General features: G+C 42.2%; 1 protein-coding gene across 4 annotated transcripts in view; it reads right to left on the reverse strand.

Moving 5' to 3' along the window:
- The window catches only part of MYLK3 (myosin light chain kinase 3), a 72,742-nt gene that overhangs the window by 35,557 nt on the left and 13,296 nt on the right, over positions 1-23,889 (reverse strand). For 2 of the 4 annotated variants that reach the window (XM_050923063.1, XM_050923062.1), the window contains exon 1: positions 2,810-3,328. The exons of the other annotated variants lie outside the window; for them this stretch is intronic. In XM_050923063.1, coding sequence (XP_050779020.1) covers positions 2,810-3,328 — 519 coding nt within the window. Of the gene's footprint in view, positions 1-2,809; positions 3,329-23,889 lie in introns of those variants that run through there. 4 annotated transcript variants of the gene reach the window in all.

Genomic DNA, 23,889 nt, shown 5'->3' on the forward strand with positions numbered 1-23,889 from the left:
CCTACCCGGACTGCAGTGCGTAAGGAGGCGCCCTGGCTCCCCGCCGTGCCTGAGAGGGACGAGCCCCAACACGACCGGCTTACAATTAGTATAAGGGGTTGAGGTGTTATGTGTTGACCCTGTATTCTCCAGTACTGACTTATAGTATAATAAGCTTTTTCTCCTCTCCCCTCCACCCTCACTAAAAAGGTTTTCAAATGTCATTGCCACTTTTAATTAAAAAACACTCAGTATGCCCATGACAATGACGACACTGCGGGGATCTTTATTTGTCTTGAATCCCCTTCTGCAAGTCAGACTGGAGTGGACCATGCACTCCAGCACTGCTTTTTGTAAGTCAAGAGTCAGAAGTTTTAGGTGGTATGAAGCTTTCAATTCAGACATTTACTTATGTTATGAATTTGAGGCCAACCCTGCAAAATCTCACACATAAACAGTCCTACAGAAGCCACTGAATCGCATTGTTGTTTCAGCAAGCAGCTACCTACAAAAATAAAAACATAAAATACCCTGCCCTTTCATAGATTCATAAAATTCAAAGAAAGGAAGGACAATTGTGATCATCTAGTCTGATCTCCTGCACAACACAGGCCATACAATTTCCCCAAAATAATTCCTAGAGCAGATCTTTTAGAAAAACTTCCAATCTTGATTTTAAAAAGTGTCAATGATGGATAATCCGCCATGCCGCCTGGTAAATTGTTCTAATGGTTAATTACTCTCACTGTTAAAAATGTACACTTTATTTCCAGTCTGAATTTGTCTAGCTTCAAATTCCAGCCATTGAATCATGGTATACCTTTCTCTGCTACATTGCAGCGTCAGTTATCAAATGTTTGTTCCTCATGTAGATACTAATACATTGTAATCAAGTCACCCCTTAACCGTCTCTTTGTTAAGCTAAATAGGTTGAGCTCATTGAATTTATCATTATAAGCCAAGTTTTCTAATTCTTTAAACATTCTTGTGGCTCTTCTCTGAACCCTCTCCAAGTTTTCAACATCTGTCCTGAAGACGTAGTAATGCTGGATAAAGCCACGGCTCTGGTATATGGTATGCTATTATAAAAAGATGGCTAGGAAGCAGAAACAAGCAAGTAACAGGTTCTTTTTATTTGCAACTGTAGTGTAAAAAAGCCTTCTGGAACCCTTTGGGTTTTAAATGCTTCTTTATGCTCCAGTCTTACAATGTATACAGCAAACAACTAAATAAAGGGAGGTTGCTGGTTAATTAATGTTGCCCACCTGTCCAATACATATTCACTTTCCTATAATATACTATAACCACGTATTAGTCGTCTCTCGTGCATTACATGGCCACCCTTCCTTTATAATCCTGCCTAAAAACATCTTTCTTCCAATAAGTCTTTCAGTGAATCTAGCAAAGAAATAAATTTAAAAACTAGTTTACCATTTTGAAGTTGTTCTTTACCCGGTCATCTAGTGTACTATGTATTTGTCTGTCCAATTTGGAGATTTAGCCCTATGAAGCAGGATCCTAGCTGTCTCCAGGTAATACATAGTGCCAAGCACATTGCAGGTGCTTGTAATAAGCATATCTTTAAACCTAAAGCACATTATCAATTTTTAGATCACTTCTTTCATGTCTTCTACTATTGTAGCACACTTCAGTTGGAACACACTGCAAGTACTGGCACCGCGTAACTGTCTGAAGGGATTTTTTTTTAGTCATATCAACCCAGTTTCCACTAGAAATTTAACCAAAAAACCCAAAAAAACCTCACAATCTGGTTCACTTGTTAGCCTCTGAAAGAGTAGTGGTTCTGTATATCTGTAGAGAGATGGACTGTTAGGACTGTATCTGAAAATCTGCACAACACTCTCCTGATCTATACTGAGGTCTATTACAGTCTCATTTTTGTAAAAGCTCAAATTCACATTCCACCTATATATTTTAATTGTTGTTTTTTTCAAGTTATTTTGATTTGTGCACAAATATTTAGAAAGCCAGGAGCATTCACGGAGTACTCAAATAATTCCATTGTAAGTTAAGTCGTTCCTAATGCAATAACATTTTTATCATCCCCATGTTATGAGATCCACTGGAATGAGACCATGTCCCACATACACCTCATTGTGCAGTTTATTCTTTGTTTCTCATGATGGGACACAAATAGTAATGACTGATGACAAACAAGACTCAACATTGAAACAGCAGATATTCATTATAGGTGCCAGTTCATTTTTTTAAAAAAGAAAACCAATCAATTCCAAAATATCTGCTGACACTACAAACCATTTCCCGCTCATTATACTTCATAATTAAGAAATGGTTATGAGCTAGCATCCTCCACTCACAGCCCTATTGGTCCGATGGTTGGATGAAATCAATAGAGTTGCACAGATGTAATTGGGAAGAATTAGGTCCATGTTCCACTGAAGTCACTCAAATTGTCTGAACATAAATGAGGGCAGATTTTGGCCCTTGATGACTAAATTGTCATCAGTCAGAAAACAGAATCCCATTCTGCCATTTCACAGTACATTAACTATTTATTATTCTTCATCTAGGGCTGGATTCTGCAACTAACTTGAATGTCATTGGCCAGGGTGTAACTGAGGACAGATTTTGGCCCTTAAACTGTCAACTCCTGAGTGCAGAGACCTAGTCTTTACACCTGTTTGAAACCTTCCTCGCATGTTTTCTGCACTATATCATTTATTCTTATGCCTAATACTGAGAAAGGAAAGCCTGAACACACACATGCATTATGTAAGAAATTAACAGGAGAGCCTGGAGCCCTTCTCTTTAACAAGAAAAGGATTGTGAACAGTAAAATAAAACCAACCTCCATTAGGATTTCAACCAGATTCCCTTTCTTCCAGGGTACAATGCCTCTCAGAATGAAATCCACTACTTTAGAATTTTTGAATGTCTCTCCCACAAATGTAATGACTTTATCCACAGTATCAACCATTTTTTCTATCTTTTCCAGACTCTCCTTGTGCTTCAAGGCATCTTGCTGTGTAGCTCTCATCAGCTTCAACATTTCTGAGCACGCATTTTCGGTCTCAGACGGGTGAATACTGTCTCCAGGTTTTAGGCCTCTTTTTGTTGTATCAGTCTGAGCAGTGGATGCTTGGGATGCTGTTAACTTATCAATGTTCTTTCCTATGTCATCAATGCCTCGGTTCACCTTTTGTAACTTGCCATTCAAGTCTTCTTGGAAACTCAATAATTTATCTACCTTTTCATTCAAAAGATTCAATTTTTTGTCCATCATGCTTAAGTTGTTCCCTCTTGCAGGCTGCAACCTAGCCACTACATTTCCAGGCACCTTTCCATGCTCCATGTTACCCTCAGACATTCTGCCCAGACAAGGAGTCAATAGCAGTGCAATTTGGGTGATTCCTCATTAAGTGTGTAAATTAGAGGGTGATTCTTTGAAAGCCCATCTTCCTTTGTCACTTCCTTACCCTACATACATACAAGGATAAATTCTTTGGCTTATTAGAGATGCTAGGAGCGTGTCATTGATCAGCCATTGTGTGAAAAGGTTTCATTTTTGCGTTATCTGTTCCTTACTGTGTGATTTCAATGAGGAAGTTAACTTGGCAATGGACTGTTTTTTCTTGGGCCCCTTTGACGTCACAAAACCATTTAAAATTCTTTCTTGAGAGGCTGTTGATAGGCAAGCATCTTAACAATTGACGACGCCCATAGCAGATATCTCCGGGTGTGGGGAAGAGCAAAGATTTCATGCCAAGCCTTGTTTTCTGATTTTGAAAAATATCCTTTAAAATGTTTCTTTTGCCACAGCAGAGAAGTATAAAAGTGAATTTAGCAGTGTCGTGCTAAGGCTGGGAGGATTTCAGCCTGGTAGTACGCATGCATAACACCCAGCACAGACACATGCTGTGCTCTTTAGGTTGGCTGGCACTTGAACTTAAAAATAGAGCACAATAATGGCAATGATCTGAAATACGTATCTGGCACCAGCATGTCTCTGTCAACTGAAATGTCTAAAATTAAATTCTTTCTATAGTACCATGAAAGTGCACAGTGTAAAAAAAAATCTACAGTGAGGCATGTCACAATTGCTTTCATAATTGTCTGCAGCAAAATAATTAGTCTGGAGTCCTTTATAAAGCATTTGCTATTGATACACTTTTGTTGCTGAAGTGCATGAGTGCTGACACCGCAAAGACAACAATTGTTCTTTGGAGAGAAGAGAAACCTCAGGTAAGGTTCATAACTAGCCCCCACCATGGCAGTGCTGAGCACTTCGCAAATAATGAGTTTATTCTCACAGCAGCCCTGTGAGAAATGGAACTACAGTTATTCCAGTGTCACAGATGAGGATCTGAGGCACAGAGAGCATAAGCAACTTGTCTAAGGTTACAGAGGAAGTCTGTGGAAAAAGCATGAACCAAATCCAGATCCCCTCAATCTCACTTCAGTGTCTCAGAGTGACCTTTCCTGTCTCCATACACAGTAAGTTAGAGAAGTTCTGGTCTTTCACACCAGTTAGTGTTTGGGCCTGACCCCAAAAACGACAGCGCATCATAATTCCCATTGAAATCAATGGGGTTTGAAGTGCTTAGCATCACATCTGATCTGACTTTTCAGGGTGTGGAGGATGTAATATTTTAGGTGAATTTAATTTTTCATGAGAGTCAGTTCTGGAAAGCAAAGTCCTCTATTTACCTACAGGAAAGATACCGTAGGGGCAATAACAGCAGAAGCATCCTCACCCCAACCATCTTAACAACATGCCACAACCTTTGCGCTGGAGGGGTCGACCTCTCCAAGTGAGAAAGTACACTTGTCTCTATGCCCATTATTCTTTGGCCTGTTTGCTAAGGCTACAAGTCATTCCATTTGATGTGGTGGATTCATGATGTCCACTAGGTCCTAGTCACAGAGATCACTAACTTGTTTCATAATGATTTTCTGCCAGCTAGCGTGGGCTGGATTGAACACTGCAATAGGACTTCGTGTGAAATCCTGCCCCTTTGAAGTCTATGGGAGTTTTACTATTGACTTCAGCAGAGCCAGGATTTTACCCTTGGTTTCCACTCCTGATCAAACCACTCCCCCATTGTTTTTTCACTGTGGTCTAGGATTTATATGAAATAACGCAAGTTCAGTATGTAATGGAGATTTCCCTTGAATCGCATGAACTCCTCCCAGTTTGACAAACGTCCCAATCTCTGACACCATGAGGCACTCCGAATCAGAAAAGCACTGAAGTCTAGCTCAGCTGCACACAAACTTCAACAGCACAATGCTTTACTATACCACGTCTGACTCCAGTTAGAGACATCAAGGCCTCACTTGCAAGAAGACACCTACAATTTAAAATAAAGGTAACAATTGGAGTGAAATACTGCAGAGGAAGCTGGAAGTCTAGTGAATGTTACATTTTTCTATGACTAATGAGCTAGATTCTGGAGCCGCCTACTTTCCAATCCAGGTCACACTTGGAATTCATTTTAGATATTTATGAGGTGACAGTTTCTTCTCCCAAAATGGGTCAGGTCAGTTTCCAAGAGTAATAAAAATGGCTGTTTAAAATATACCCAATAAAGCACCTAAAAATTCTCATTATATGATTATTTAGTGATATTACAAGAAAATTTTATTCTATAGGGAAAAAAATCAGAAATAGGATTTATAGGTATACACTCCATTAACTCTCAATGCCATTAACTGAAGTTACGTAACAAAATAATTGCAATTCTATTTGTTAGTGTAATGATGCTGTTCAAGAAGCAGAGCCTCTGAAAATCAAAGCACAAATCATAAATTAATCACCACACACAAATCCTGTCATATTGATTTTCATGTCTTTGCTTTTTTTGAAAATGAACCAAAGACCAGAAACAGAGCATAATGATTAATGAACTAAGATGTTTTGTTCACAGATCCAAGAGTAAAGCAATTAAGTCCAACACCATACTCCAAGCAGATACATTTTCACCGTAACTAGATAAAGCATACAGAAGGGAATAAGCTTCCTTATTTGTCTAAATAAGAGGTTGCTATAGTACCCTTAACTGAGGTGACAAAGTTAACAATGCATTGGATAGTATGATTTAGCTCCAGTCTGAAGTAAATACATATTGTGGCTCAGAAAGTTACGCAGGTTCCAAAACATTGACTGAATAATTAAAATGACTGGGAACTAATATAAAATGTTTTTTCAGTAATCTAATCATTTATTAATTCAGTAAGACAGGTAGTCCCAATTTTAGTTAAACACATATGAGATTTTGAACATAAAGACTCTCATTCAGCTCAGGAACTCTGCTCATGTGTTAAATATTTTAGATGCCTTGAATTCAATACATTCATGCAGCACCAACATTCCAGCAAAATATATTTCCAGATTAAATTCAATAAGTGTACAAACAGTAGTTTTTATTAGGAATTTTTTTTTTACCAACAACACATAACTTTGCACCGTTATGGAAAAAGAAAACAAAAAGGCACTAAAGTGTTCAGAATGCCTTTGCTTTGGCATATTTAAATCAGTTAGCCACAAATACTTGAAAATGGAGGTCTAGGTGCAAACAGGCAGGTACTGTCGAATACCTACCTTTGTGCACAAATACACATAATTACCATGACTGCATTATCACAGTTATTGTGCATGCAGTTGTGATAATATGTCAGTACAAACATAGGTGCACAATTGCATGCATTTCTGTGTGGAGGTGCAGTTCTACCCAATGGAAGATGGGGCCCTTATTAAACTTAACTTGAATGTTTCACAAACAAAATTCCTTTGGTTTGGCATGGCAAACTAAACACCTATATTAGTAATGTCCCATCATTATTTATGAATGATTATTGTTGTGTTTACCAGAAAACTGCTGCTTACAGGGAGTAAGTGGAAGGCAGTTTTCAATTACAATTTAAGATCACTAATCAGGGAAATATATATCAGGAAATTTTAAAAGCACGAGGTGAAAGTAGTATTATCCTGTGAGCCTCTGGAGTGGGGACAGAATCTCTAGGTCTCTAGCAATAGCAATAGCAGGCTGTGGAGCCTATTCCAATTCTGCTTTGTATAAGGCCAATGGAGGTGGCCCTATGGTGCCCTCCTGTCAGGCTGGGGAGGGAGGTGCATGCCCATTACACTCAGCACTACAAGGGATTCTGGGCTGCAGAACACAGGCAGCCTAGGATAGGCTGGTAAATTAGATGAACTCTTGGGGGCTACGTAACTTACAACGGGGCAGGAGAGAGGGTGAGTGGGCCAGAGTGGCCGACAGCAGCAGGGGCGGCTCCAGGCACCAGCACGCCAAGTGCATGCTTGGGGCGACAAGCTGGGGGGGCGCTCTGCCGGTTGCCACAAGGGTGGCAGGCAGGTTGCCTTCGGCGGCATGCCTGCGGAGGGTCCACTGGTCCCTCGGCTTTGGCGGACCTTCCGCAGGCGTGCCGCTGAATCCGCGGGACCGGGGACCTCCTGCAGGCAAGCCACCGAAGGCAGCATGCCTGCCGTGCTTAGTGCGGCAAAATATGCAGAGCCGCCCCTGGCCAGCAGAGACAGAATCCAGGCAGCTCAACCATGGCAAAAAGTGACACTTGCCCCTCTCCGTCTGGGCTGTGCCTTCAGGTGGGACAGCACAGAATCTGCCCCATTATATTTACCAGAAAGCTTAATCCTATCTGGGGTGCTAGAAAGCAGCACAGTACAGAGGGTGTCTAGCTCCATCATGCACTCCCTGCCAATGCTGTCTCATGCACAGAAGGGTGAAACATGGCCACAGTCTTACCCCATCCAAATATGCCCTTTTAGCTAACAATAATGCTACTTAGCTCCAATCCCTTGTATGCCCATGTGCAGCCAGCCAAATTATCGTCTTCTCCTGATTGGGGGGTTGGAGGACATGGAGGGATAGCATAATTTGTCCCCGAATTTCTAGCCTATAGTGAGAAGTTTCAAATGACTGCCACATCAGCACTATTAAATTAAACTGGGTCAATCAATGTAAGTGCTATATATGTGCAGTAGATCCAGTAGGTAACAACGCATCCAGTTCTGGGATTTTTAAAATAATAATATGCACAAACTGAATTAAAAATTGATGAAAAATGAAAATTAATTGGACCAATGGATTTGGCTGGTTATTTTGTCTTCGGAAAGATAACATGTTCAGATACTGGTAGGAATCCTTCATTCATTTCAGTTGGAATGACAATAGCATATATTTTTTATTCAGGAATTTGGTTAAGTACTAAATTTTGCATTTTCCTTGAGTTGAGCCAGGAAGGCACTCACTTCCAATAAGGCCATGTCTACACTACCACTTTTGTTGGTGTAACTATGTCACTGATTTAAATATGCCTTTGCTTTGGCATATTTAAATCAGTTAGCAACAAATACTTGAAAATGGAGGTCTAGGTGCAAACAGGCAGGTACTGTCAAATACCTACCTTTGTGCACAAATACACATAATTACCATGACTCAGGGGTGTGAAAACACCCCCACCCCACCCCGAGCAACATAAGTTACACCGACATAAGTGCCAGGTGCACAGTGCAGTGTCGGGGGAGAGCTTCTCCCGCTGACATAGCTACTGCCATTTGTGGAGGTGGTTTTGCTATGTCAACGGGAGAGCTTACTCCCACTAGCACAGAGCAACTACGCAAGCAATCTTACAGCGGCGCAGCTGTATTGGTACAGCTGTACCACTGTAAGCTCGCTAGCGTAGACATTCAAAAACCCTTCAACACTTTTTGTAAAATATAATTAAATCACTGGACTTCAGATTGTAAAGCATTATATGACAATTTTTGGATAACATAAAAAAAGTTTAATTACCATCAAAGGCTGAGTTATAATTTATTAAAAATTCACTTTGGCATTGGCAGGATCTATCACGAGCAGAAATAATACTTTTCACTTACAAATTACCATTATATGATGACAACCTCCTCCCCTTCCAATGAGCACCAGGATTTTGCAGAGTAGCCTACTGCCCTCCCTCCATTAGAAGCTGGAGGGACTGAAAAGACCATTAAAGTACTTCCTGAAGATTTCCACGCCAAAAGAAGTTTCTTGGAAGTGGCAGACAGGTAGAACAACCGCAATGCTGGAGAACCAGAATCAAAAGAAACCTTGAAGTCTGAGGATACCAAAGATATTCCTGTTCTCTAGGGGGGAAATCAGATTTTGGCTTTGGCCATACACTAAGCAAGCCTCCCAATAAGGAATGAAAGAGGTCATATGGAGACAAGGGAAAAATTCAGCCCCAACAGAGACCAATGAGCAGCCATCAGATGATTTTAACTTTAACTCATTACTGTCATGGGCTGGATTTCAATCAACAGCCTAGCAGTAAAAGGGTTTTTATGACACTACCAATTGTCAGAGCCATCTTGGTATGATACACTTAAGTATTTTGTAATGCGCTTATACGTAAGGTGAAGTATGACTTATGCTACTTATGTCTCTTTAATCTGCATGGTACACAAGACCTTCACCACTTGCTCCCATCTTCGGTGTCTTGGTTTCTTCCTATTTCATTTTAATAGCTTTCAGTTCTGTTTCTGTTGTGCATTTCCATGTTGTCCTTGGTCTACCTCATCTCCTCTTGCCCTTGGGATTCCAGTCCAGAGCTTGGATAGTTAGGGTCTTTCCTCCATGTGTTCTAGCCATCTCTATTTTTGTACCATCATTTCCTGTCCTAATAGTTTGTTTCCGCCTCCAAACTTCTTCATTTGTGAATTTTTTTTCAAATCTGATGTTGAGAATTTGTCTAAGGCAGCTGTTTTAAAAACTTGGAGTTTAGCTAATAAGATCTTGATAGAAGTTTTTAAGTGTCAGTGCCTTATAGTAAGACAGACTTTACAGTGGTGTTAAATATTTGAAGTTTGGTTTTGTGGTCAAGGTTTCTGTTCCTCCGGTGTTGCAAAGGCATATTTGCCTTTTGTTATTAGGTAAAGTATACTTCAACATATTTCACAGATCTATTTAATTGTAATAAATTAGAAAATCTTAAGACTCCTTAGACATTCTTAATATGTTTTTTCTTACGTTAACTTTTTTTTTTAAACCTCTGAAAACCATCTTGCAAACTCTGTAGTTGATATAGTAATTTACAAAACAACCTCTTGTCAGCTCTGGCCATTGTTATGCCTTTGCAAACAGATGAACCTGAAATGTAATGCTATTAGGCGTTTGCTCAGTTAGGTACTGTGACTTGGTCATGACAGATAGCTACAGGAGAGTGGTGATAGGTAGATACATTAGCCCCAGAGTAAGCAGGTCCCTTTCCCATGGGTAAGATAACAGGGACTATTCCAGAACAATCAGGAACCTGCTAGAACCAATTAAGGGAAGCAGCTAATTAGGACACCTGGAGCCAATCAGGAAGCTACTAGAACCAATTAAGGCAGGTAGGATAATCAGGGCACCTAGTTAAAAGGAAGACTTCCCTTCAATTAGGAAGAGGCACGTAAGGAGCTGGAAGTGAGAGGACGTGCTGCTGGAGGACTGAGGAAAATAGGAAATAGGTCTTGCAGTGAGGACAAAGAAGATGCTGTGGGGAGGTGGCCCACGGAGTTGTAGCTGTCACACGGCTGTTACCGGAGACATTGTAGACAGCTGTGATCCACAGGGCCCTGGGCTGGAACCCAGAGTAGAGGGTGGGCCCAGGTTCCCCCCATTCCCCCAGCTCCCTATTTGACAGAAGAGGAGTTAACCTGGACTGTGAGTCGTATCAGAGGGGAAGGTCTCAGGCATGTCTCCGACCCACTAGGTGGGACAACAGAGACTCCGGGGATTATTCTCCTTCCTTTTCCGTCATGCTGGCCAGTCATGTGGTTAGCTGAGTGAATGGAAGGTTTGAGCCAGTAGCAAAAGTGGCCAAACTGAGGGCTGCCGAGAACCTCGGAGGCAAGCAAATCCACCGGAAAGCGCCGGACCCACCAAGGCAGAGGAGGAACTTCATCACAGTACACATATGATCTCAGAATCATTAACAATATTTTAAAAGAAGCTCCTGAAAGTTCAGATTACTTTAACTGATGAATTACGATGTCTCGATTACATGAAAACCCACCGGAGGTGATCAGATATTTCTAGATAACACTGTTTAGTCTTTTTCATGCGTGACTGAAAAAGATATTCTAATGCTTTCCTCTAGGTTATTCTGCCTCTCAGAAGGCAGACCGAGCAATGGAACACCTGTTGATGGTTCATATTCACTGACTTTTCCCTAGACTTATTCTCATGCAGGAGTCCGATATCAACAGCAAGCCAGAGGATTAATGTATCTTTCATTTTCAGCCTTTTCATTTTTTTTTTCCAGACAGCTGCACTAATATTCACTGAAAAAATTCAAGATGGTATGTAATGTTCTTCTTCAGTTGGGCACATTATGTTCCTCTGTGTTTTCACATTCCAGTTACATCTTCATTCAAGTGGATCTCCTCTGAAAAGTGAACGTAAAAATGGCACTGCTGGGTTCCAGCATTTATTATTTTCCAGTGACTCCATATCAGATGTGGTCAGTTTACAGTTTATATAAAAAAAACTGCTTAATCTAAATTTACATGGCTGGCAGTTAATCTGGGATTTGGGAGGGGATCTGGGTTCTCTTCTTTCTCACTACTAACTGGAATTCTGCGAGCTACAAAGACCTGTTATGTCTTTGTGGGTTTGCACAGCTGTAACTGATTGGAAGCCATTAAACACTGCAGATGATGATGCACAAGAAGAAATATGATACTACTCACTCTGCGTAGGCTCTGCAGTAAGGCCAACAGGAGTAAAAAGCAATGAAAGCTAATGCTGGTCACTGAAGGCCTGGCATACTCACAGAGAGAAGGTTTGTTGAGTAAGATAAGAAGGTGGTCATTTCTAGATGGTCACATTTCAGAGTAAAATAGCACTTAAATATCTGGGTCTTGCTCCAGAACCCATGGAAGTTAATGCAAAGACTCTCACAAACTCCAACATGCTTTGGATCAGATCCCCGAGAAAGGTCTTCAAATTGCCAGCAACATGTTCACTATTTGAATGGCTGGAAACAACCAGCTTTGTGTTGCATTTGGTATCATGGTTTATCTATCTTCTTATCTGGAGAAAACAACAAGGTATTTGCATTTCATCTTATATGAGCATTTGAATTCAGAAATTTTAAAATCAAGCTATTTTAAAGTGCTTGAATTTAATGCTGCAATAAGCAAGTTTTCTAGCAAATGACATGGATCTTCTTTTTATGTGGCATCTCCATTACAGGATGTATGCAACAACAGTACCCTATTCTAAACAATCTTCTGTTAATCTGTTTGTGGCTGAATAGTTCTTTTGATCATCCCAGGATCCACTACATCATCCATCCAAGATCATCTTTTTCCTGCCTCATGTTCTGCTATTAACTTTCCCTCTCAGTGCCCAAAAACATGTACCACTCATTGAACTCCTGAAAATGTGACCTGCAAATCAAATCTTTCTTTTAATAAATTCTCTTGTCTAGCATTTGCCGACTTCTAGTCATTTCCAATAATGGAGATTACATTGATCATTTAATCACAATGCTTTGAACCAACGAATTTTTTACAACCCTCAACAGTGTCTTGATACAGTTTGCAAAATAACTGAAAAAAACATGTAGCAATGTTATAACTTTCCAATGTTTAGCAAACTCATCTGCCTTTATCTGTGCCAAGACGGCTGTTAACACATTACTGTGGGAATATATTACCTCCATGATGGTTCTTCTTGCTCACCCATTTGTTTTTTCAATAAAGGTAGACGGAATTGCTACAGCACTATCAGATCCTCTTCCACCAATAGTTACGGAGAAATCTTTATGACCAGCTTGGTGGACAATTTGATGCAAGTTTAATTTTCAGAAGAGTCCATGAATTCTGGGTACTTAACTTGAGACATACGGGGGGTCTGATTTTCAGAGGTAATGAACACTGATCACACCAACTGACGTTCAAATCAGGCTTAATGCATGTTTCAAGTTGGGCACCAAAAATGAAAGCTTCCAAAGTTAGTGCCCAATTTTGAAAATGTAACTCTTAAATTCATGGTATGAACTCCAATACCAGACCACTCCAAGGCCAGACTCCACACCACATTATGTTAATAATGTGTTCAATATCACTCACAAAATGGTGGACATATTCAACAGATAATTATTTCTCATAATTGGACTAGACTTGGGAGTGCCAGTGCGTGGTTCTGGAAAAATTTACCAGTAGACTCACTGAAATATAGAGATTAATTCCAAGCTGCACCATAACTTGAATGAACTTGTATCAGATTGTCTCTTCCTCACATTTCCGTCCGACACATAGCACTATCATTTTGTGTTAACAGCTTTTTTATTTTAAGATGAGTTTTTGATAAGGACGTGCATGAGTTTTACTCTTCTCGCTAATAACCGGAATATCTATACTACTGACATTGCAGAGGAAGTGTCTCTTACTTGCCATCTTTTCTATAATGAAATCTTTGTGTTCTGTGGCATATTCATTTGCTGATTTAGATCTCTGTGGCATTTTGATCAGATGTCATTCACAAGTACAGGAATACTTGATCAGTTCAGTTGGGGGTTAGTCTCAATAGTGCATGATGAGTAACAAGCAGTTCTGTAAAGAGGATTGAGAGTAAGAGTCTAAGACTGGTGGATTCTGCAAGCTTCTCCCCAGCAAAGAGAAAAAAACCTCAGGCCAGTGGCCACCACTACCAGTGAAGGTTAAAAAACCTGGCACTGTATCTTTGAAATACAAAATGGTGTATCCATTACTGGAAACCGGGAAAAGTGCTGGAGCTAATTTCACAAACTTTTAGGCAAGTAAAAACAAAAAGAAAAAATCATAGAAAATAAAGCATGTCATCTTTGGAGTAGTTTAGGGAAAACAAACACATACCAGCCTCCAAGCCTTGCTATAGCAACAGCAGGAAGGCAATGCTATGGTGTTGCTTATTAAAGCAGATGCACTAAAAACCTTTGGCTGTGAATTTGGTTTGAATTAGAGCTCCAGTGATGTGTGTCAGAGCATCACAATCCTTTTTCTCATTCCCATTTGAAGTTAATACCCCGTGGTGGTTAAACAATAAATATTATCAGTTAAAACAGAAAACCCTAAGCAACAATAGTTCTTAGTGCTTGTGCAGACTTTTACATTTTAAAAACACTGAGTACACACTAATCACTCCTCACAACTTCCCTCTGACACTGGATAGCATTAACATCCCTCTTTTTACAGATGGAGGAGTAGGCACAGAAGGGATATTCAAAGTCATTCTCAGAGCTGCGATCAGCATGCATGAATTCCTGGTTCCTAACCATTACTCAACCCACTAGACCGTGCTGTCATAACCCAACTTCTAATAGACCCCTGGATACTTGGGCTAGTCTATTTTTATGTGAGTTAAACAAGTGCAGTCTCATTAGTGTCATGGGAGAGGAACTAATATGATGTCTATCTATATATAACCCAAAATCATAGTGTCTTCTTTCGCAATCATGCTCCATTGCAAGCACATGCTAGCGCTTAGTGTGGGTGGAGTTGACATTACTCCTTTCTGTGTCCCTTCTGCTACCTGCACAGAAGTTGTAGGGAGGAGCACAGGCTGCAGAAGGGAAGAGTTTGGAGGAGGTACACAAAATCCATCTATATTCACATGGCTTGAATGCTAACTGCAGTTGCAGCATCTATGTAAATAGTTCTCTAGAGCCAGTTTAGTTTTAGAAACATGGAGTTATTACCTAGAACTCAGTAAATGAAACAAGGTGGCAGAGGTCAGTCTAGCAAGAACCACAGGAGAGCGTACAATTAACAGGCAAACATATCAGCAACTAGAAACAGAGCCAGCAGGCAGCATGGAGAGACTAGGACCACCAGGAATGCTGGATTTCCAAATAACATATTTGCAAATGCAAGAAAGCAGTGGAAGCAAGAACTGAATCTGCATTCAGAGCTGACCACGGGGGATAAAAAGGAGAACATGAAAGCAAAATCTTTTTTTACTATTTCAGTGGGATCATAAGGGGAGGATAAGAAGTGAATGAGACACTATTTCCAGGAATAATAGCTGAAAGACTGGAACAGCTGACAAAGGAGATGGATGAGTACTGTGACCCGAGGCAGAGTGAAACTGCAGAGAGATACTGAATTTTTTTATCTTGAAACCAAGAAGCAGAAGCGTATTTACATTACAGAGCTGAGAACTTCGGTGTCCACATATAATTTAGGAGATGTTAAAGATTCCCTATTAAAGATAGGGTTATTTGTGAGACATATGATCACAGTTTACAGGAGAGATTATTGAGACACACAGATCTAACCTTAGAGAAATGCCTCCAAATAGCAAGGGCAGCTGAACTGTCCAGGGAAAGTATGAAAACAGTAACGGCCACTAGTGCAGAACAAGAATGGGATCAAGTTCAGGGAACTCAGGGAGTAGGACAGAGAGACTGACTGAGAATGCATGTATTGTAGAAAGCAACATGAAAGAAAAATGCCAGCAATGGTATAAGGGGTGGGAAAACAGAATCACTTTAAAGTGTTGCAGGTATCTCAGAAAGAAAAAAAGCCACAATACATGCACTAATGAAGGATGTAGATACTTTCAGTGAAAAGAAGGATATCTGCAGTGTGACTCTAGCAGATTCAAAGACTTTAAACATAAACACGCTGCAGAAGGCGGCTGCCAGCCATTCAAGTGCCATATTTGCAACTATGCTATTGGATCAATAACCAATTCAATTCCAGCTGAGTTGTGGGGCCAGCCACAATATAATCCTAGAAACACTGATAAACACATTAGAGAAATGTACAAAGTGCTGGTGATGGACAATAAAACCATTCTGAGGCCAACTGACAAATGCAGACTATTGTTAAGAAACCCATGAAACAAGAGCTATGATCACTTGGAGTTTATAGCAGTTAACACACAGAAGTAACACCTACTGCTGGGCAGCAGGGCAGTACAAGCCATGGATTTGATCACAGTACAACACCAGAATACCCTCAGTGTGGGAAAGGAAGGAGAACAGGCAACAGGGGCCCTGTGCAGAGTTCTAACAGAATGTAAGGAGATATTTTAAGGAGATGGACATTTAGAGGTCAAGGCAAAGTTGGAAATAGACCCCCATGCGTAGCCTGTGAGACTGCCAAAGCAGAATTCTATTAGCTCTGGTGGATCCACTGAAGAAGAACCTGGCAAGACTGCGAAGAGAAGGCATCCACTGAAACTAGAACTATCTTTCCAGGTTCTGCACACTCCTATCAGAAGCCTCTAAACCCTTGAGACTGTTAACACAACAATGTAGCACAGGAATGGTCAGAGACCCAAGAACATGCATTTGAAAGAGCAAGGAAAATCATAAATGAGACACCAAGCATAGAATATCAGGCTTGGAAGGGACCTCAAGAAATTATCTAATCTAACCCCCTGCTCAAAGCAGGACCACTCCCCAATTAAATCAGCCAACAGATTTTTGCCCCATATCCCTAAATGGCCCCCTCAAGGATTGAACTCATAACCCTGGGTTTAGCAAGCCAATGCCCAAACCACTGAGCTATCCCTCAATCCTAACACGCTACAGCCCCATAGAGCATCTAGAGCTGCAACATGATGCCTCAGGAGGCGACTTAGGAGCAATACTGATGCAAAGCCAGCAGCCCATTGCCTCTGCATCTAGAGCCCTGACCGACTCAGAAAGAGTATATGCTCAGATAGAAAAAGTTGCAACTGAATGTGCTATTTAGCATGGAACGATTCCATCAGTTCACTTGTGAGCACAAGGTGGAGATGCAGTCAGTTCACAAGCCATGAGAAAGCATCATGAACAAGCCACGGCTGAGTGCACCCCAGTGATTCCCATGCATGTTCCTGACACTCCAAGGTTATGATGTGAGGATAAGGCACTGGGGCAGGGGAGATACAATGAGCAGTGCATACCGTCCAGAATACCACACGGGCTGCTGTATGCAATAGGAGATAGAGCCTGTCAGAATGCTACAGTACCTTTTCAGCTCTAATGGGAGGCTTCAGGCAACCCAACAATTAGGATGAGGTGTTACTGGCTATACAACAGTTCATGCTCCTGAGCTAGCCTGTTTACAAATGCCACAGGAGGTCATCCCTCCTCACTGGGTGAGGGGTGAGCTGTGAGTGCAAGATGGGATTTTGTTTGAAGCAGAGGCCCCCGTACCTGCCCATGGGCGGGTGATCACTCAGGGCACTGTGGTAAGGAAGGGGCTGTGGTCAAGAGGCAAGGAGCAGGGCAGGTCTGGGGTACTAGGCCACAGAAGAGAGTATTGGGCAATGGGGGTCGGGAGGGAGAGAGGCAGTGGGGCCCAGGGGCGATAAGGGGTGGAAATCCTGGGGAGGCAGCAGGCACCAAGGGCAATGGGGGGACAGGTAGGGAGCCCCGGGAGGCAGCGGAATCCAGGGGCATTAGGGGACAGCCCAGGAAGGCAGCAGGACCTGGGTTCGATGGGGGGAAGGGTGGGGAGCCCGGGGAGGCAGCAGGGGCCTGGAGAAATGGTGGAGGGAAAGCTCAGGGAGTCAGTGGGGGCTAGAGGCAATGGGGGAGAGCCTGGAGAGGCAGCAGGGGCCTGGGGCAATGGATGTGTGGGTGGGAAGCTCAGGGAGGCAGTGGGGGCCTGGGGTGCCAAAATACAAGTTTTCCCAAGGCACCATTTTCCCTAAGGCCAGCCCTGAGAGGCCCAGCATGACACCATCCAACAGAAGAAAGACAGCAACATCGTGGAAGCAAGTCCCCCACCAACAGTGATGACACAGAAGTGGGAGATAGTCCTTCAAGTATGCTGGTCTTCAAGCCTATGAGGCCTAATAGACCACTAGAAGGTTGGCGGTAATGGCCACACCCAGGGGCTGGCTATGTACTCGTAACCTCTGGCCTCAGCAAGTCAGCAAACACTGGCACAAGAGACAAGAACAAAAATTGTTCAATGGGACATTGCAGCAACCTATTATGGAACTTGGAGGGAGCAGCACAAGTTGCGGGAGGGATGGGTTTGGAGCAGGCACGAGGAAGCCGGTCAGTGTGCTCATGGCACAAACACTAGCTGCAAAGGCAGCATCTCTGTAAAGGCTCTCTTAATAAAGAGACAGTTTAGTGGCTGGTTTAGTGGTTTAGAAACCTGGAGTTCTGGCCTGGTCTACACTACGCGTTTAAACCGAATTGAGCAGCGTTAAACCGATTTAACCCTGCACCCGTCCATACAATGAGGCCCTTTATATCGATATAAAGGGCTCTTTAAACCGATTTCTGTACTCCTCCCCGACGAGAGGAGTAGCGCTGAAATCGGTATTGCCATGTCGGATTAGGGTTAGTGTGGCCGCAAATCGACGGTATTGGCCTCCGGGCGGTATCCCACAGTGCACCATTGTGACCACTCTGGAAAGCAATCTGAACTCGGATGCACTGGCCAGGTAGACAGGAAAAGCCCCGCAAACTTTTGAACTGCATTTCCTGTTTGCCCAGCGTGGAGTGCTGATCAGCATGGGTGGCGATGCAGTCCCAAATCCAAAAAGAACTCCAGCATGGACCGTACAGGAGATACTGGATCTGATCGCTGTATGGAGAGACAAATCTGTTCTATCAGAGCTCCGTTACAGAAGACTAAATGCCAAAGCATTTGAAAAAATCTCCAGGCTATGATAGACGGAGGCCACAGCACAGTGCTGTGTGACAAGCGTAACGGAAAGCCAAAGAATCAAAGGGATGCTCATGGAGGGAGGGAGGGGGGACTGAGGACTCCAGCTATCCCACAGCCCCCGCAGTCTCCAAAAAGCACTTGCATTCTTGGCTGAGCTCCCAATGCCTGAAGGGTCAAAAACATTTTCCCGGCTGTTTCAGGGTATGTGTCATCAATTTACACCCTCTCCCCACCGAAAGAAAAAGGGAAAAAAAAAGTTTCTCACCTTTTTTCAATATCATCCTATGTCTACTGCATGCTTCTGGTAGACGGGGTGCTGCAATGCTGAATACCAGCATCCCCTTCCTGGTGGATAGCAGTCATATTGTACCGTCTGCGATTGTCATCATCAGCCTGTGAGTGCTCCTGTCTGGCCTCGGTGAGGTCGGCCGGGGGTGCCTGGGTAAAAATGGGAATGACTCCCGGTCATCCCGGCAGATGGTACAGAATGGCTGGTAACTGTCCTCATCATAGCAACTGGAGGCTGAGCTCTACCAGCCCCCGCCTTTCATGTCTAAAGAAAAGATTCTGTACTGCCTGGACTATCATAGCAGCTGGAAGCTGCCTCCTCCTCATTTTATCTCACTAAAAAGTCAGTGTTTCTTATTCCTGCATTCTTTATTACTTCATCACACAAATGAGGGGACACTGCCACGGTAGCCCAGGAAGGTTGGGGGAGGAGGGAAGCAACGGGGTGGGGTTGTTGCAGGGATAACCCCTAGAATGGCATGCAGCTCATCATTTCTGCGGGATCTCTGGGGCTCTGACACGGAGCGGCTGTGCTCTCTGGTAGTACACTTGCCCCATATTCTAGGCAGGACTGACTCTATTTTCAGACAAAACATAAAGAAGGGAATGACCCGGGGAGTCATTCCCATTTTTGTCCATGAGGCCCCAGCCAACCTCAGCGAGGCCAGCCAGGAGCACCCATGACAGCAGCAGATGGTACAGAACAACTGATAACCGTCATTTCATCGCCAATTTACAATGGCATGGCAGATGGTGCAATAGGGATGGTAACCGTCTGCTACCTTATAAAGGCAAATGAATGCTGCTGTGTAGCACTGCAGTACCGCGTTTGTCAGCAGCGTTCAGTACACATACGGTGACAGTGACAAAAGGCAAAACGAGCTCCATGGTTGCCATGCTATGATGTCTGCCAGGGCAATCCAGGGAAAAAGGGCGCAAAATGATTGTCTGCCATTGTTTTCACGGAGGAAGGATTGAGTGACGACATTTACCCAGAATCACTCACGACACTGTTTATGCATTGGGATCTCAATCCAGAACTCCAATGGGCGGAGGAGACTGTGGGAACTATGGGATAGCTACGGGATAGCTACCCACAGTGCAATGCTCCGGAAATCGACGCTAGCCTCGGTACATAGACGCACACTGCTGAATTAATGTGCTGAGTGTGGCCGCGTGCACTCGACTTTATACAATCTGTTTTACAAAACCGGTTTATGTAAAATCAGAATAATCCCGTAGTGTAGACATACCCTCTCTCATGTTATTACCTTGCAGGCAGTACATAAAAACACCTTTCACTGTATATCTATGTGCAATAACATCAATTTGCAGGTGCTTTGTAAACACATTCCAACCACATGTGGAGTTTCTGGTGCCCAACAGTCATCTGAGCTGTCCATGTATTTAAGCAGCAGCAACCCAGCAGATCACAACATACTAAGCCAGAAAGAGACCGTCTCTTGACAAGTAGACACAAACAGTAAGCGTGATCCTGCAACCACTGAAGTTAATTGCAAAACCCTCACTGGCTTGAATGTGTGCAGGATTAGACCCAAAGTTATAGTCTACCATGTATCATATTAGCCAAGATCTGGTTAGCATTAATATCCAGCCTATGGGTCAAATTCTACATTCAGATTAGATCTCATTCACTTTAATAAGACCTGTGTGCGTAAATCCAAGGGCAGAGGTTGGCATTACCCTCTTTAGGTTTGCTGTGTTAACTTTCCCCCATATGCAGAGATTCCTCTAGTATCTCATGAATTCAGATGTGAAAAATTTTAAATGGATGAATGTAGGGGACGTATGACTTTAGGTTACCAGTGGTCCTGAGTGATGTAGCCAAAGGCTTCCATGGACAAGAAAATCAAGTTATTTTGATTCTTGGTTCAGTTTAGGATTCATGAAAGCCAATAAGAACAATATCTAGCTCTTCTATAGCTTTTTTCATCTGCAGAATGCAAAAGAATTTTACCACAGAGGTCAGTATCATTATCCCAGGTCTACAGATGGGAGAACTAAGGCACAGAAGGGGTGAAGTGACTTGCTCAAGATGATCCAGCAGGCCAGTGTCACAGCTGGGGGTAGAAAGCAGGTCTCCTAAGTCCCAATCCAGTTCTCTAGCCATTACAGCACACTACCTCTAAGCAACAAAAATCCAAGCCACAAAATCCCCAGGAGAGCACATATCTGCAGCTTTGAAATTGAATTTTTACTCCAGTACAACCCTAAGTGCAATTTCCTTCAATGCATAAAAACCTAGATTATACCAGCCCTCACTAACATATTTTGATTATGTATTAACTTCAGAAACATACAAATTAATTCCTCAGAAATCTGGCTTAATTTAATTGCATTGCTTTTTGACATAAGTCATTTTAAAAACACCACATGCTACATTTCATGTTTAATGTAATATCATTGTTCAACATGTATTTTACTGAAAGAGAAATTAAAACACATCTATTAACAGAAAATTATCTCAAATTTTACCATAGGCAACTTAAAGACAGCATTAGAAATTCCTCGTGAAAAAGCACTTGGGTGGTATATGTCATTAAAATAAAGGTCCAAATTCTGCTTTCAGTTACACTGGTGTAACTCTGCTGGCTCTTTAGCATAAGAATGGCCATAGTGGGTCAGACCAAAGGTCCAACCAGCCCAGTATCCTGGCTTCTGACAGTGGCCAATGCCAGGTGCCCCAGAGGGAATGAACAGAACAGGTAATCATCAAGTGACAAGGAAACTAGGACACCATCCCTGCCCATCCTGGCTAATAGTCATGGATGGACCTATCCTCCATGAATTTATCTAGTTCTTTTTTTTAACTCTGTTATAGTCTTGGCCTTCACAACATCCTCTGGCAAGGAGTTCCACAGCAATCAAGAACAATCAGTCTCCTTGATCATTCTTTGATTATAAAGTGATCCAATGATAAAAAATGTTTCACAATAGCTTTGGCTACATTAAAACCATTACACTATTCATTACACACAGTGGGTTTCCTTAAAATCTTCAGATGAAATCTTGGCTCCATTACAGTTAATGGAAGTTTTGCCTTTGACTTCAATAGGGTCAGGATTTGACCTTTAGTATTAAACATATTTATGCTATGTGTAATATTTTCTGTACTTAGATTAGGGTATTATCTCAAATGTCACTGCACCTGCTTAAATAGTTAAATGAGATAAATGCAAATTTTTAAAAATGCCTTCTGTAAGAAGCTATTCAGGCAAAATAAATGGATTACTTCTTCCAAACAGTCTGAAACAATGTCCAGAAACAATTTAGGTTCTGTTAGACTCCCATGGAAACAATATGTCCTCTAACTTTTTAAAAAGTTCCTTAAAAATCTATAATCTATATACAGATGAGCAGGGGCAGCTCCAGACCCCAGTACTGCAAGGGCATGTTTGGGGCGGCATGCCACGTGGGGCACTCTGCCGGTTGCCGGGAGGGCAGCAGGCAGCTTCGGTGGACCTCCTGCAGGCGTCCCTGCGGAGGGTCCGTTGGTCTCGCGGCTCCGGTGGAGCAGCAGACTCTCCACAGGGATGCCTGCTGGAGGTCCACCGGAGCTGCGGGACCAGCGACCAGCAGAGCGCCCCCCGTGCTTGGGGTGGCGAAATGGCTACAGCCGCCCCTGCAGATGAGTTTTCTATTTCCATCCAATATTTTCATCAAAGGAGAAACTGACTGACTATGGAGGGAGACAGTGAAAGCTTATGCTTAAATAAATGTTAGTCTCCAAGGTGCCACAAGGACTCCTGTTCTTTTTGCGGATATAGACTAATACGGCTGCTATTCTGAAACCAGTGAAACTGACTGTATTGAAAGTGCTGTCAAATGTGTCAAGTAAAAAAAACAAAAACCACAGAGTAAAATATTGTTTCCCCATTAATTTCCTTCCACTATAACAATCTAGGTGTTATTTGTAACTGTCGAGCTAGGATTGAGAAGCAGCATAGTCCAATGGAGAAGTTACTGGATTGGGAGTCAGGAAACCTGAGTCTACTTCCAGTTCTACCACCAACCTGCAGCGTGACCTTGGCAAGTCATTTCACTGCTCTGTGCCCACTTCTCCTCTTACCTGGGTCTCCCCTGTCTCTATAGATTGTAAGCTATTTGGGGCAGGACATGTTTCTTGCCATAGTGTTTGTACAGTACCTAACACAATGAGACTCTGATCTCAGTAAAGGCATCTAGGTGTTATCACAGTATAAGTGACAATATGAGGTACACATTTGGCAGACATTCAGTATGCAATGTTCAAGTTAACTGTGTCCCTTTAGCAGCATGCCAAATAAGCAGACACAATTTGGCTGTTCGTAAAATTACCCCAATAAGAGCAGGTTTCAGAGTAGCAGCCATGTTAGTCTGTATCCACAAAAAGAACAGGAGTAGTTGTGGCACCTTAGAAACTAACAAATGTATATGAGCTCATGAAAGCTTATGCTCAAATAAATTTGTTAGTCTCTAAGGTGCCACAAGTACTCCTGTTCTTTTCCCAATAAGAGCGTGATTGTGCTCTTATTTAAGTCCATGGTAAAACTCTTCGTTGATTTCAGCTGAAGTAAGGGGGCAGGTCCATTTACTATTACTGACAAGATTGTCTCGATTTATGAGTATTTAGCTAATACTTAGAAAAAAATGCTCTGTCGTGATGCCTACCAAGTCTGTGATTAATTTCTCTTTTCCCTCACAGTGATTATATCAGGCTCGTGTAATTTTTTGCAGAAGTGTTTAGTTTTTATGAGCCGCCACTTTATTCTAAAATCTCAAACAGTTATAACATCCATTCTAAAGCAAATAGCTGCAATAATGCAAACAATTCACACCTATGTAATTTTAAGGCTGCTCAGTACTAGTCAATATGTTTGTTACTTAAACCTTGCAAAATAGACAATGTTTATTTCCCCACGTCAGGCACTACTCCCATTGACTTCAGTGACAGTTTTGCATAAGAAAGG

Source organism: Gopherus flavomarginatus, chromosome 14 (assembly GCF_025201925.1).
Source record: "Gopherus flavomarginatus isolate rGopFla2 chromosome 14, rGopFla2.mat.asm, whole genome shotgun sequence".
NCBI classification, from domain to species: Eukaryota; Metazoa; Chordata; order Testudines; family Testudinidae; genus Gopherus; species Gopherus flavomarginatus.